This window comes from Perca fluviatilis, chromosome 1, assembly GCF_010015445.1.
Source record: "Perca fluviatilis chromosome 1, GENO_Pfluv_1.0, whole genome shotgun sequence".
NCBI classification, from domain to species: Eukaryota; Metazoa; Chordata; class Actinopteri; order Perciformes; family Percidae; genus Perca; species Perca fluviatilis.
The window spans coordinates 45,801,054-45,815,542 of NC_053112.1; the positions used below are offsets into that span (position 1 = coordinate 45,801,054).

General features: G+C 41.9%; 1 protein-coding gene across 1 annotated transcript in view; it reads right to left on the reverse strand.

Moving 5' to 3' along the window:
* si:dkey-28b4.8 (sarcoplasmic/endoplasmic reticulum calcium ATPase 2) overlaps positions 1-14,489 on the reverse strand; it is a 48,694-nt gene that overhangs the window by 12,638 nt on the left and 21,567 nt on the right. Inside the window, exons 8-16 of the mRNA XM_039809221.1 lie at positions 13,464-13,619; positions 13,081-13,222; positions 11,639-11,805; positions 8,662-8,750; positions 8,385-8,487; positions 8,045-8,176; positions 1,271-1,396; positions 966-1,187; positions 699-810 (exon numbers count right to left, since the gene is read on the reverse strand). Coding sequence (XP_039665155.1) covers positions 699-810; positions 966-1,187; positions 1,271-1,396; positions 8,045-8,176; positions 8,385-8,487; positions 8,662-8,750; positions 11,639-11,805; positions 13,081-13,222; positions 13,464-13,619 — 1,249 coding nt within the window. The remainder of the gene's footprint in view (positions 1-698; positions 811-965; positions 1,188-1,270; positions 1,397-8,044; positions 8,177-8,384; positions 8,488-8,661; positions 8,751-11,638; positions 11,806-13,080; positions 13,223-13,463; positions 13,620-14,489) is intronic.

Sequence of the window (14,489 nt, forward strand, 5' to 3'; positions counted from 1 at the left end):
GGAAACAACACCAACAACCTTCGAGTTTTGAAGATAATTTGGATTGTGCAACAAGGCAGGCCTGTTTGGTTCTTTCGGGGAATGATTGTAAAGATTGCGATACACTTAACGTTTAAACCATGTATCAGCTAATTTAGATAGCTCACGTTACTGTATTGTGTGAACAGCTAACTTCAGATAATATTGTATGTGGTTTTTTCTTTTGCGGGGTGCAGATATACTATACTAAACATGTCATTTAGCTGATGCTTTTATCCAAAGCGACTTACAATTGCTATATATCAGAGGTTGCCACCTCTGGAGCAACTAGGGGTTAAGTGTCTTGCTCAGGGACACATTGGTTGATGTATCGCAGTGGGAATCAAACCCAGATCCCCCACACCAAAGGCATGTGTCATATCCACTGCTACAGTAGCAGTTAGCTCGGTAGATTATGAACAGTAGTTGGAATCTAAAGATTAAACTCCTACACATCACACCATGATGTCACATAACACAAGCCTGCAAGTGTAAATAATACAAAATAATTGCAATTTAAATCAACATCATTATGCAAATCTCAACGTCTCTATCGTTGTAATTATCTGGTATATTTCTGAGATTAAACTGTACAGTATCTGTGTGGTTAAGCATATGTGTATTAAAGGTGTGCACTCATATCGTATACATTTAGACATGTGCGTGGTTGTACACGTTACCTGTGATCATGATGACTCTTATGCCAGCCTGCCGACACATTCGGACTGCGCTTAGCACTTCTTTCCTGGGGGGGTCCAACATGCCCACACAGCCCACAAAGGTCAGGTCCGACTGGGGAGGGAGAAAGAGGAGAGCTTCCAATTCCCATTTAACAGACAGAGCAAGATTTGACAATGCAAATATTCTATATCTTAATTTCATACTTGTGAAAAATGATATGGATACAGTTTTTTTTAAGAATATTTTATCACTGTTATCATCATCACCTCATAGTCAGCGAACTTAGCGCAGTTCTCTAGGTTGAGGCCATGGATGTCAGGGGGCGTGTCCCTGGTTGCCATGGCGAGGCAACGCAGCATGTCTCGGCCCGATCCCCATTCCCGCACAGTGGACAGGAGCTGCTCTCGGACCGCTGGGCTCAAAGGCACACGAGTAGAACCGCTGACCCGGATATAATTACAACGCTCCAACACGCTCTCTGGAGCTCCCTGAGGAGAGAAGGGGGAAACGATTAGACGCCGGAGGGAAGAGGAATGACCAATTGTATTATAGTGAGTAGTGTGGAACACACCTTGACAAACATCTTGGCTCCAGAGGCAGACCTGGTGAGTTTACTGGATGAACAGAAGACAGACATGGACTTCCTGTCTCTGGAAAACTCCAGGGTCAGCTCCTTCCTCATCAGCTGCTTAATCACCTGAAAATACACAGTCAAAACGTCAGTATGTACAGTTCATTTTTAGTACAGAATACAGCTGCAAAGATTAATTGATTAGTTATCAACTAATACATTATTGTATCATTAAAGCTTTAGTGCATAACTTTTTTATATTAACTAGTACGGTGCCTGTTGAAAATGTTTGGAACGGGTCGATTGCTTGGCCTTTGGTATTGCTGCTTGAAGCTTTCTCCAGAACCAAATTGTACCCCAAAATTACTTACAGAAGAAACCCAAACCACTTAATATGCAACTCCACTGTATAGCCTACTACTGACTTACACTGTACTTCTACATCAGAGGCAGACATTGTACTACTACATTTACCTGACAGAGAACGTTGCAGATTCAGAATGTAATCACAAAATATCAAAATGAAAATGTGGAGTAATTAGACTTTAGCCTCATGACTCATGGAAGTGCGCTACCCACCTGGCCCGTTATGAGATAATCAGCACATATCTACGCTCATCAACCACCAGAACAAGTACAGAGACAGACTCACATTCAACCGGCTGCAGAATTTGAGAGTGTGTGTGTGCGCAGGGAGAGAGAGAGAGACAGACAGACAGACAGACAGACAGAGAGGGTGGAAGAAAAGGTGAAAGGCAATGCAAATAAAGAGTGTTTTTGTTCAATCACATTTTAGTGGTCTTTTTCGTCAACGGTATGGCACCACACTTCAGCAGAGGTGTTAATTTCCAAGCAGGCTTAGTGGCTTGATGGTTAACGTTGAAGAATAGATTTAATTGCGGGTGTATTTTGCCGACGGTAATGTTCAAAGCAGCACACTTAATTAAGTGGGTGGGTGAGTCTGATGAAAACTGCCGTCTTTGCCCGGTCATCTCCGACATGGTCTTGCATTTACAGCTCACAGCAACTTAACACGATATAGTGCTGGTTTTCGTTTGATATTTAGTGTCGGCAAAATGGCTTTTTATTGAGTTTCCTCTTAGCGAAATGCTCTAAGTGAATTTAAGCTGGGCTTTTATTGTGAAGGGTAGACATGGAAGAGCCAGCGTTATGGTAGCACCTTTTTCAACACAATGTTCCTGTCAGCTATGCGCTTGTGCTCCAGAAAAGTGAAGAAAAGTTTGCTTGGTATATCCAGCAATCATGTAACCGTGCCAAAGCCAGTAAAACCCCCCCACGCTGCTGCAGAGCGTGTCAACAGCCTGCTGCGCCTGCAGTTTCCTTTTCAGTTTTTCCTCAACCTTTATGTTCGGCCTTTTAGTTTTATTCACAGTTATATCCAATATCCAATGCTGTCCAAATTGCTCCAAATGCTCCAAAATCCAAACCCCAAGTTCATTGGGTACCCAGGAAACTAAGTAGGAAGTAGATAGATGAACGGTTCATGAGATATTTCAAAGACAGACGCACATACATACACCCACACATTCAGAGGCTTCCCGATTTATTAGATAGATGAATGTCCGTTACATTCTGTAACTCAGCTAATTAAGACTATCAGCTCCACACAACTCTCTCTGGATTTCTCAGTATGGCGATGTTCAGAAACTGGTGGAGTCAGGCAACTTTCCACGCAGAAACTCGAGTGCAGATAATGACCTCTTCTGAAGAGTCTGTCATGTTTTTTGTTTATCCTCCGTGTCCTCCTTGGCTACAAGCTACTGCGTGGAGGAGGGGCGGTGGAGGAAGGGTGGTGGGTGGTGCGCGATCACGGGAGATTTGTATCATGCAGATGTGCCAACTAGGGTTGCACGATATTGACAAAATGTGATATTGCGATATCGATTATGAATATTGCGATATCGATTTTAATTTCGATATTTATAAACATATGCAAAATTACCAAAGTTACGGGAAAACGCATCAAAATAGATTCATAACAAATACAACACAAGGTTTATTTCAACTGACTGTCATAATGGACTGCTACAACATGAATAAATAAATAAATAAAATGTCTACAGAAAAGGACATGTTTTACTGGTTGGACAGTATAAAATATATAAATAAAGAGAACAGGACACAACTTTTCTTTCGCTTCTCTGAGTCGTTCCGTTTAGTTGTCTCTATCTACTTCTTCACTCACACTGTCACTCTGTCGAAATATGCACACACGTGGTACGCGCCATAGGGTTTGCACTAACACGTTGCTTTTATAACCTCAACCCTGTTATGCAAAATCAAGTTAAAGACATAATTTTTCTATCAGGATATGTATGCTGCAAGGATGTCACATTAATGTATACATTATTATATGACTATAAAGACAAAATAAAAGACTAAATGGAAATAGAATCTCACAACAAATAAACTCTGTAACTAACACAAATATAAAACTATTTAGGATTTTTCCCAGAAAAGTCTGTCTGCTATCGGACATCTGAGGCAAAAATCACACTCATTTCAACCTCCAGGGGTCCTCCTGTCCTCTGTTTTCGTCTTCCAATAGACACACACTGAATAGAAGTCCCTCCCGCTAGGCTTGTCTATTGGCTGATCAAACGCCCTCTCAGCTGACAAAACGGCATGTTATTGGTCGATACAGCCATCAGTCAGCATCCATCTTGCCTTCTGTCTGCAGCTAGCGGAGAATTGTTTTATTTCAAGACAAAAATATGACTAAATAGCCGTTAAATAGCCATTCAGTTGTGGATTTATCGCTCTGAAATAAGTCCTGTAAAGTCTCTGAAAAGTCACTGACATTTTGGCCGGATTGTGGAGGCTTCTGGAAGGACTACAAAGACAGCGTAGGGCTTGATGTAAAGCTGCAGCTGTTAGCTACAAATCTAAAAACACGGCAAGCGCTGGGTTCAAAGGTCGTGGAGCAAATCGAAGATTACATGAGTTGATTTTTGGATTCCTAATTATTTATTTATTTAGCAAAGACACTGTAATTCAATGACGGATTAAAAAAGCTTCTGGATGGCCTACAATTGTTAGAGGACCTTGTTGAAACTGAGCATATTTCTGCTTCTAAACAAAAAAAAGTAAGTCTCTACACTGTACTGATGTTTAGATATTAAATATGACATAAAACACATAGTTTCGGTGACGCCGTAGACCTGTAGAGTTTAAAAATGTTAAAACAATGCTGATCTTTGATGTCAATGTACTTTTGTGTTTTAATGTATTCACAATTTATGCGGCAGCTGGGTTAGGCAGAAGAATTGTATCAATACTGTTAGACCCAATCAATATCCTTCTCTTTCATACTGATTCCTAAGCTTCTACAAGTTAATGAAATCATGTCTGTCTGCTCTCCAAAAGGTAGGTAGGTTCTTTTGTCACACGGCAGGAAGAAACCTTTTGTGTATCTGTCTTGGAGCCGACCCCTGCTGGTGTGCCGACTAGATTAGCATAAAGAATGTTAGTTACTGTCGCTTGAAAATTATTTACATGCCCATGATAAGACTTTCATCTATGGCCGAGAGTAACCTCAAACACACAAGGATTTAGAAGTGCGCCCTCCTCATTTGGGCGACGAAAAAAACCAATGGGATGCGCTCAGGGGCATGGACATGACTGACTGCGCCAACGAAGGACCAATGGAAAGTTGTCCTAAGCCACGTGGGGAAAAGGAACCGCCTTGTCATGCTATTTTGTTATTAAATCTTTTTGTTAAAGGTCCCATGACATGGTGCTCTTTGGATGCTTTTATATAGACCTTAGTGGTCCCCTAATAGTGTATCTGAAGTCTCTTTTATATAGACCTTAGTGGTCCCCTAATACTGTATCTGAAGTCTCTTTTATATAGGCCTTAGTGGTCCCCTAATACTGTATCTGAAGTCTCTTTTATATAGGCCTTAGTGGTCCCCTAATACTGTATCTGAAGTCTCTTTTATATAGGCCTTATTGGTCCCCTAATACTGTATCTGAAGTCTCTTTTATATAGACCTTAGTGGTCCCCTAATACTGTATCTGAAGTCTCTTTTATATAGGCCTTATTGGTCCCCTAATACTGTATCTGAAGTCTCTTTTATATAGACCTTAGTGGTCCCCTAATACTGTATCTGAAGTCTCTTTTATATAGGCCTTAGTGGTCCCCTAATACTGTATCTGAAGTCTCTTTTATATAGGCCTTAGTGGTCCCCTAATACTGTATCTGAAGTCTCTTTTATATAGGCCTTAGTGGTCCCCTAATACTGTATCTGAAGTCTCTTTTATATAGACCTTAGTGGTCCCCTAATACTGTATCTGAAGTCTCTTTTATATAGGCCTTAGTGGTCCCCTAATACTGTATCTGAAGTCTCTTTTATATAGGCCTTAGTGGTCCCCTAATACTGTATCTGAAGTCTCTTTTATATAGGCCTTAGTGGTCCCCTAATACTGTATCTGAAGTCTCTTTTATATAGACCTTAGTGGTCCCCTAATACTGTATCTGAAGTCTCTTTTATATAGGCTTTAGTGTAGAGCTATAATCGGGCCTTAAAAGTACGGCCTGAAAAGGCCCGAGCCCGACAAGTACATTTTGATTGACAGCTTTTTAAAAGCCCGAACCAGTTTACAGTCCGACTGTACAAAAGGCCGTCTATCAGCAGTCATTAGAGTGTCGGAGAATAGCGCGGACACGCGCTTCACACCGCGAGCGGGCACACACACCACTCCGCGGAAAAGGGAGAGAAAGAAAAAAAGAGACTGCGCCGCACGCACACAGCTTCTTTGTCTTTCGTAAAAAATGAGTCATTTATACATGTTTTAACATCATTTATTCATGACTATCGGAGGCTATCGGCCACTTGGAAGTTGGAACAAAGAAACCGGCTAAGTCCTCCAGAGACCAGCCTCCGTTTCATCTCCTCAGGATCCATTTTCACGCTAATTGAAACGCATCAGCTGACCGCTCATTTACCATGCAACCCGAAGCGCAAGCCCGAGCCCGGCCCGAGCCGTGTAAAATAATAGAAATTAAGACCAAACCGACCGAACCCGTCGGGTCCCGTCGGGTTCGGGCAAAGATCTTCAGCTCTACCTTAGTGGTCCCCTAATACTGTATCTGAAGTCTCTTTTATATAGACCTTAATGGTCCCCTAATACTGTATCTGAAGTCTCTTTTATATAGACCTTAGTGGTCCCCTAATACTGTATCTGAAGTCTCTTTTTTATAGGCCTTAGTGGTCCCCTAATACTGTATCTGAAGTCTCTTTTATATAGGCCTTAGTGGTCCCCTAATACTGTATCTGAAGTCTCTTTTATATAGACCTTAGTGGTCCCCTAATACTGTATCTGAAGTCTCTTTTATATAGACCTTAGTGGTCCCCTAATACTGTATCTGAAGTCTCTTTTATATAGACCTTAGTGGTCCCCTAATACTGTATCTGAAGTCTCTTTTATATAGACCTTAGTGGTCCCCTAATACTGTATCTGAAGTCTCTTTTATATAGACCTTAGTGGTCCCCTAATACTGTATCTGAAGTCTCTTTTATATAGACCTTAGTGGTCCCCTAATACTGTATCTGAAGTCTCTTTTATATAGACCTTAGTGGTCCCCTAATACTGTATCTGAAGTCTCTTTTATATAGACCTTAGTGGTCCCCTAATACTGTATCTGAAGTCTCTTTCCCAAAATTAAGCCTTGGTGCAGAATTACAGCCACTACAGCCAGTCCCACAATGAGCTTTCCTTAGGATGTGCCTTTTCTGTGTCTGTAGCTATTGAGAAAGAGAGAGGAGGGCGCAAGGTGGAGAGTGGGGGTGTGGCCTTGACCAACTGCCACTTTGCTCGTTTGAAAGCCATGATGTCTCTCTCTCATGGGTGGGCCAAATTCTCTGTGAGGGCAAAGCAGAGAAAGGGGAGGTAACCTTGCTCCTTATGACCTCATAAGGAGAAGATTCCAGATCGGCCCATCTGAGCTTTCATTTTTTCAAAGGCAGAGCAGGATACCCAGGGCTCGGTTTATACCATCGCCATTTCAAGCCACTGGGGGACCATAGGCAGGCTGGGGGAACGCACATTAATGTTAAAAAACCTCATAAAGTGAAATTTCCATGCCATGGGACCTTTAAATCTTCATTGGACCAAGCCGCTCCTTTCTCAAAATCTGAAAACACAACAGACCCGTGGTGATCAATTTTCTGAGTCCCTAACTCCTAGCCTCCTCCGTTACGGTCTGCTGTGTTTGTGGACTTACTAAATGACTTACTAAAAATAAAAGTTTAAGACCTACCTTTTAAAACAGGCTTTTGGTTGACCGGTTGGCACTTTGTTTTTCATTTATTATTTTGAAATTTCAATTGTGTATTGTGTTTTTAATGTATCATCTTGTATGTTTTATGTAAAACACTTAGTGATTTTTACCCGTGATAAGCGCTCTATACATATATTTTACTATTACTTATTTATTTGTAACACATAAAGTCTATTTGTGCTACATCGGGGGATTGAAGAACACACCAGGATGTGACACAAATGGGCCATTAAAGTCACACTCCACCGCCACACAACCTTGCGGCAAATGGTCGGGTCGCTTTCTCTAATGGTCTCTTAGGTAGCGAGACATAATAGAGAAATGAAAGCATGGAAAAGGTTTCAACATAATGGATCCCACACACACACACACACACACACACACACACACACACACACACACACACACACACACACACACACACACACACACACACACACACACACACACACACACACACACACACTTACGGAGCAGCACGCTGTAGCTCTCTCAACAGGGCTCAATCCTCTCAGGTCAGTGTCGAACACGTTCATTTTCTCCACCAGACAGCAAAGGGCAGTCTCTGTTGCTTCCCCAACCTTCTCATACACACCTTTTGCCTGGAAAAAACAAACACACAAACACACACACACACACACACACACACACACGCACGCACGCACGCACGCACGCCCAAAAGAACACAGGTTAAAGTATGTATGCTGTTGACGGTATTAGTGGTATCAGATTCCAGTGGTAAATGTTCCAGCACCATATATGGTAATCTGTGATGGTCGGAGCGGTCGCTGCAGCCGTGTCTTACTGTACCTCGTTGTAGTCCAGTGATGAGTCATTGCACAGGGCACAGATGGAGGCCATCTCCACCAGGCCTTCGTACTGACTGGACTTCACCACTGAGCCATCCTTATAACTATAAAGACAGAAGGACAGGCCATGACACAGGAAACAATAATAATACATAATAAAGAAATAAAGAGGGAAAAGGGAGGAAAATGAAGGAAGAAGATATACATTGTGGACTCTCATAATCCATATCCATCCACTATCCAAAGACTGTCAGGGGTTAAGGGTTAAAGACACTCACACTTCCCCTTCAGGGGCGTAAGTAGATCCAGTCACTGTGAAGTCACTCAGGCTGCAGCTCTCCCCTGACACACTGTCTGCTACAAACATCTAAACACACACACCCGTGCACACACATGGACAGACATTGCAGTAGTTGATTAGTTATTAGTTACAATAAAATTAGAAGATCACATTTGAAGTTAGTTCCACATTCCAACAGGCCATTCCACCTCATGAGTCTCAGGTTTTTATACCAGCCATCACTAAATTTAGGGCACCTTCCTGGTGATTAACATGGACATTCTAAAATGTATGTGGCAAAGTCCTGTACCTGATTGTGCCGCACCAATGCTAGAAAGATGAAACTGCCGCACACTGTCTAAAGGCCCTGACACACCGACCTGATAATCGGCCGTCGGACAGTCTGGTGAGGTCGGTGACTCGAGTCTGTTCGGTGTGTTCCGTGCCGTCGTCAGTCAGAGGGGCCGTCGGCCGTCATTTGGGCCGATTTGACATGTTGAATAGGACGGCGGGCAGTTGGACTCAATGACCAATCTGAATGGTGGAGTGCTAACCCGGAAATAACGAGCGGGATGAGCGTGACTAACGCTTCTCAAAATCTGACGAAAATCTTTTAAACTGACCTTTGTCAATCTGAAACGAAGACAGATTCAGCAACTGCATGGCCTATTTCTCGCTTAAAATACCCACCCTCCACCTTGCCCCCCCCTCTCTCCTCCTCAATAGCTACAGACACAGAAATGGCACATCCTAAGGAAAGCTCATTGTGGGACTGGCTAGTTCTAGTTCTAGTTCTAATTCTAGTGGCTGGAATTCTGCCACCAAGGCTGAATTTCGGGAAAGAGACTTCAGATACAGTATTAGGGGACCACTAAGGTCTATATAAAAGAGACTTCAGATACAGTATTAGGGGACCACTAAGGTCTATATAAAAGAGACTTCAGATACAGTATTAGGGGACCACTAAGGTCTATATAAAGAGACTTCAGATACAGTATTAGGGGACCACTAAGGTCTATATAAAGAGACTTCAGATACAGTATTAGGGGACCCCCAAGGTCTATATAAAAGAGACTTCAGATACAGTATTAGGGGACCACTAAGGTCTATATAAAAGAGACTTCAGATACAGTATTAGGGGACCACTAAGGTCTATATAAAAGAGACTTCAGATACAGTATTAGGGGACCACTAAGGTCTATATAAAGAGACTTCAGATACAGTATTAGGGGACCACTAAGGCCTATATAAAAGAGACTTCAGATACAGTATTAGGGGACCACTAAGGTCTATATAAAAGAGACTTCAGATACAGTATTAGGGGACCACTAAGGTCTATATAAAAGAGACTTCAGATACAGTATTAGGGGACCACTAAGGTCTATATAAAAGAGACTTCAGATACAGTATTAGGGGACCACTAAGGTCTATATAAAAGAGACTTCAGATACAGTATTAGGGGACCACTAAGGTCTATATAAAAGAGACTTCAGATACAGTATTAGGGGACCACTAAGGTCTATATAAAAGCAACCAAAGAGCACCATGTCATGGGACCTTTAACACATCCCTCTAGCTCTCGGACCTGGTGAAATATTAATCAAAGTTTGTCACATCATATGGATACAACTATAAAGATATAATTTGTCTGTTCCCAGCATTAGCACAACACTTTGCAATGGATAGCTTGTTACCTGCGACGATATATGTTAAATGTAACGTTTCTTTCACATTAGCAAGTGACTGACCTATCTGGGTGCGTTTTGAGATGCCTGATGAAGTTCGCCATTGTTGATCCGCCATCATTTATCTCGGTGCCACACACCTTGCAGTTAGCTGTTGGCTTACTGCCACTGTTTACAAAGTTATTGAAAGCAAAACTAATGACCAAAGGCACAACTCCAGGAGGACTTGGTGTCGCCATCGTCAATGCATTTTTTGATATGTGAGTGCGTGCACATAAGGCATAGCGCACGTGTTACGTTGCACATTATGGCAAAGGGCAGGGGACATACAGCTCGTCATACATTTCCCCAACGTATATGCGCCAATAAAAGAAAATAGAAATACATGAATCCATTTAGATTTAAAAAGCAATAATTGCATGTAAACAGGTTTTTGACAAGTCTCGAAGCTCGAGTCCGAGTCAAGTCTGAAGTCTTTTGGGTCGAGTCGCAAGTCAAGTCTGAAGTCAGCTGTTCGTGCGACTTAAGTGCGACTCGAGTCCGAGTCTCAGACTCGAGTCCCCATCTCTGGCGACAATACAGATTAGCGCCGCCTGCTGTTATAGAGACGTATTACGTCTCGTGCACATGCAGAACGCACGATCAAGTCGGCGTCGCTTCGGTGTGTTCAGAGGCACTTTTTGACCACGTCGGGGAGGCAGTCAGTCCGAATGCCTTTTCTGCCAAAGGTCGGCCGTCGGGTTGGTGTGTCAGAGCCTTAACTTGCAAAGATAAATGTAATAGCCTAAGTGACTGGTGCAGACCCACATTCACCTCCTACAAAAGATGGCTTCTCAGTATCTATTGTAATACCATTTGCCTGATGAAGGTCTAGTACTGAAACGTTGCCAGCTATTAAATCTTTGCAAATGTGTGGAACAGTGTGCAGGAGTTTTTTTTGCAACTGCTGGCACTCTGCCATAACTAAAATACTGGCTTTAACATGGTCATTTACAGTACATCTATGTCTTGATAGAATGTTAGTAAACTTAACCCTTTGTTAATTTAATTTTAGTATGACAAGCCATTAGTTGTTGATTTCAATTAGCAAACTATAGATTTTCCAGTTACTGAAACTATGTGGCCTGCTTGTGGATGCTAACCTCATGTACTGTATTACTCTTCAATGCCATGATGACTGAGACATAATCAATAACACTATATCATATGAATCATACAGTATAAGAGCTAAATATGGCTGACTGGCCCACATAGCAGTGGTGGATGTATCAGTCTGATGTTACATCTTACCCTGCAGACTGACATCTGGTTGGTGGTCAGAGTTCCTGTCTTGTCAGAGCAGATAACAGAGGTGCAACCCAGCGTCTCCACTGATGGCAGGCTGCGGACAATGGCGTTCTTCCTGGCCATCCTCCTGGTGCCCAGTGCCAGGCAGGTGGTGATGACTGCTGGTAGGCCTGGTTGAAAGCACAACAGGCAGACAATGGTGATGAGAACGCTTTTTAGGAGAAGGAAGGAGTTTTAACAGCTTTTCCTTTTTTTCTGCCAGCAAGCTGTTTGATTTCAAGTGCTTTGCTCAAGGGCTCAATGGTTATTTATAATAATAATAACATTCTTTATTTTTTGAGAACTTTTCAAAAACCATGTTACAAAGTCCAGGGACCACAGATGTAAATTAGCTGTATAGCTAACTTTGGTACAGAGCTTGAAATGTACATGGTCCCTAACAAATAAACTAATAAAATAAAATAAATAAATAAATAAAGTGCTTCACAAAAAAAGCTAAATAAAACTGACCAGTAATTAAACATCAGTTTAAAAAAAAAATACCTGTACAGTACTACTTACTGTAGGTAAGAATAGTAAAAAATATTTTTAAAAGAAATAAAAGGAGATTCAAGCTCAAACAAAATCAGGAAAAGCTCTCTAATAAAAATATGTTTTAAGAAGGGACCTAAAGGAGAACACAACCCAGCTGACCTGATATCTTCATTCCAGAGCCATCCTTTTTTAGTTTTCAGTGGAACAGACAAAAGTACATAGTATGATACCAGGAGGTCAGGTGCGAGGCCATAAAGGGCCTTAAAAGTGATCAGTAAAATCTTAAAATCTATTCTAAAACATACTGGGAGCCAGTGTAAAGAGGCTAAAACAGGAATAATGTGATCACGTCTCTTGGTTCCAGTTAAAAGCCTAGCAGCTGAGTTCTGCACAGTCTGGACTTGATTCACAGATTTTTTGGTTCACGGCTGTTGCAATAATCCAGGCGTAATGAGATGAAGGCATGTAAAATGGTCTACATCTCTTTAAAGGTTAAGATGGATCGGGTTCTTTGAAATATATTTCTAAGATGATAAAAGCATGATTACACCAGTTTTGTGGTGTGCCACTCAAAACTTAAGATTTCTTGCAACAGGCTTGATGTTGACCAATAGGGGACCAGCCGAGGCCAGAGTTTGTATTGCTATGTGCTTGGACCCTATGACAAGGATCTCTGTTTTGTTAGAGTTCAGCTAAAGAAAATGTTGACATCCAGCTTTTGACATTTACAGTGAGTGAAAAGAAAGCCAGCTTAGAAATTTTGCCAGCTTAGTGTCTTTAAAAATGACACACTTATATTTTGGTCCCTTCACTGACAAAACATTTCCCTCCAATTATAAAAAAAAAACATAGGAAATAAACATCTGTAAGAAGTGATTTTTCTGCATCGATAGATAGAGAAGATGTTTGACCTTCTGGTATGGCAGCTACAGCCAGTGCAACAGCAATCTTGAAATAGTAAACAGCTCCTCGCAGCCAGCTGCCTCCATGGACCGGGTCATTAAAGTGTCCCACATTGATGGCCCACACTGCCACACAGATCACACTGATGACCTGCAGGTTAAAACAAGTGGGAGGTAGTACCACAGATACAGTATATTCATGTTAGATAGATTATAAAGTATCAAAAGCAATGATATGACACACACACACACACACACACACACACACACACACACACACACACACACACACACACACACACACACACACACACACACACACACACACACACACACACACACACACACACACACACACACACACACACACACACACACACACACGTCCTTGCCTTAGAAAGCTGTTCTCCAAACTGGTCTAGTTTCTGTTGTAGTGGGGTCCTCTCGGGGTCAGTGGAGGCCATCTCATCTCGGATTTTCCCAATCTCTGTCTGCACTCCTGTTGCCACGACAATCCCAATGGCACGGCCCGCTGCTATGTTGGTACCCTGGGCAAAGGTAATGAACTTTACTGTCAGACTTATTTTCATCATAACAAATATTGAGACATAGTTCTGTAGTTCTCCAGCAATACACAGTGGAAGAGATGCTCAGTATAATCTGTATGTGTTTTCTTATGCTCTCACATTTCTTCTTTTTTTTTTTTAAATGTTGTTCATAAGGACAACACACATTACAGTAATCAACTATTCTGTAAATGTGCCAGTGTTAACTAGCTGGCTTATTTCCAACTGTAGTCCTTTGGTCAGATGTTTTGAGGCCAGAGCACCACATAAAGCTGTCCAAGTGAAATATATATATCTATTTATTTTATATACATCTATGTGTACAGATTTATTTCTCTCCTGTAATTGGAGGTTCTAAAGTCTTTCCTCCACATCAGAGTGTGAAGTCACACTCAGTCCAGCAGCACTCAGATAACCATGCCAACAAAGACAACATGCAGATGTGTAGCCTGTCAGAGTGATGTTCATTAATAAAACATCACTGGCAGTTCTTTGATCGCAGACCACCGAGTGACTCAGCAGTCTTTGAGGTCTGACAGAGATATAATACAACACACACACACACACGTTTGGATTTGATTACGCAAGGAACAGCACTGGGAAGCTACATATAAAAACCTAAAAAAGGTGAGGGGGTCATAATTTAAGAGGAAAGTTCCATTTAAGAAAACCTTGTGTTTGGGCGCCTGGGTTGCTCACCTGGTAGAGTGTGTGACCATATACAGAGGCTTAGTCCTTGACACAGCGGCCGCAGGTTCAATTCCGACCTGCGGCCCACGCTGCATGTCGTTCCCCCCCTCTCTCTTTCATGTCTAAAGCTGTCCTATCTAATAAAGGCCTAAAAATGCCAAA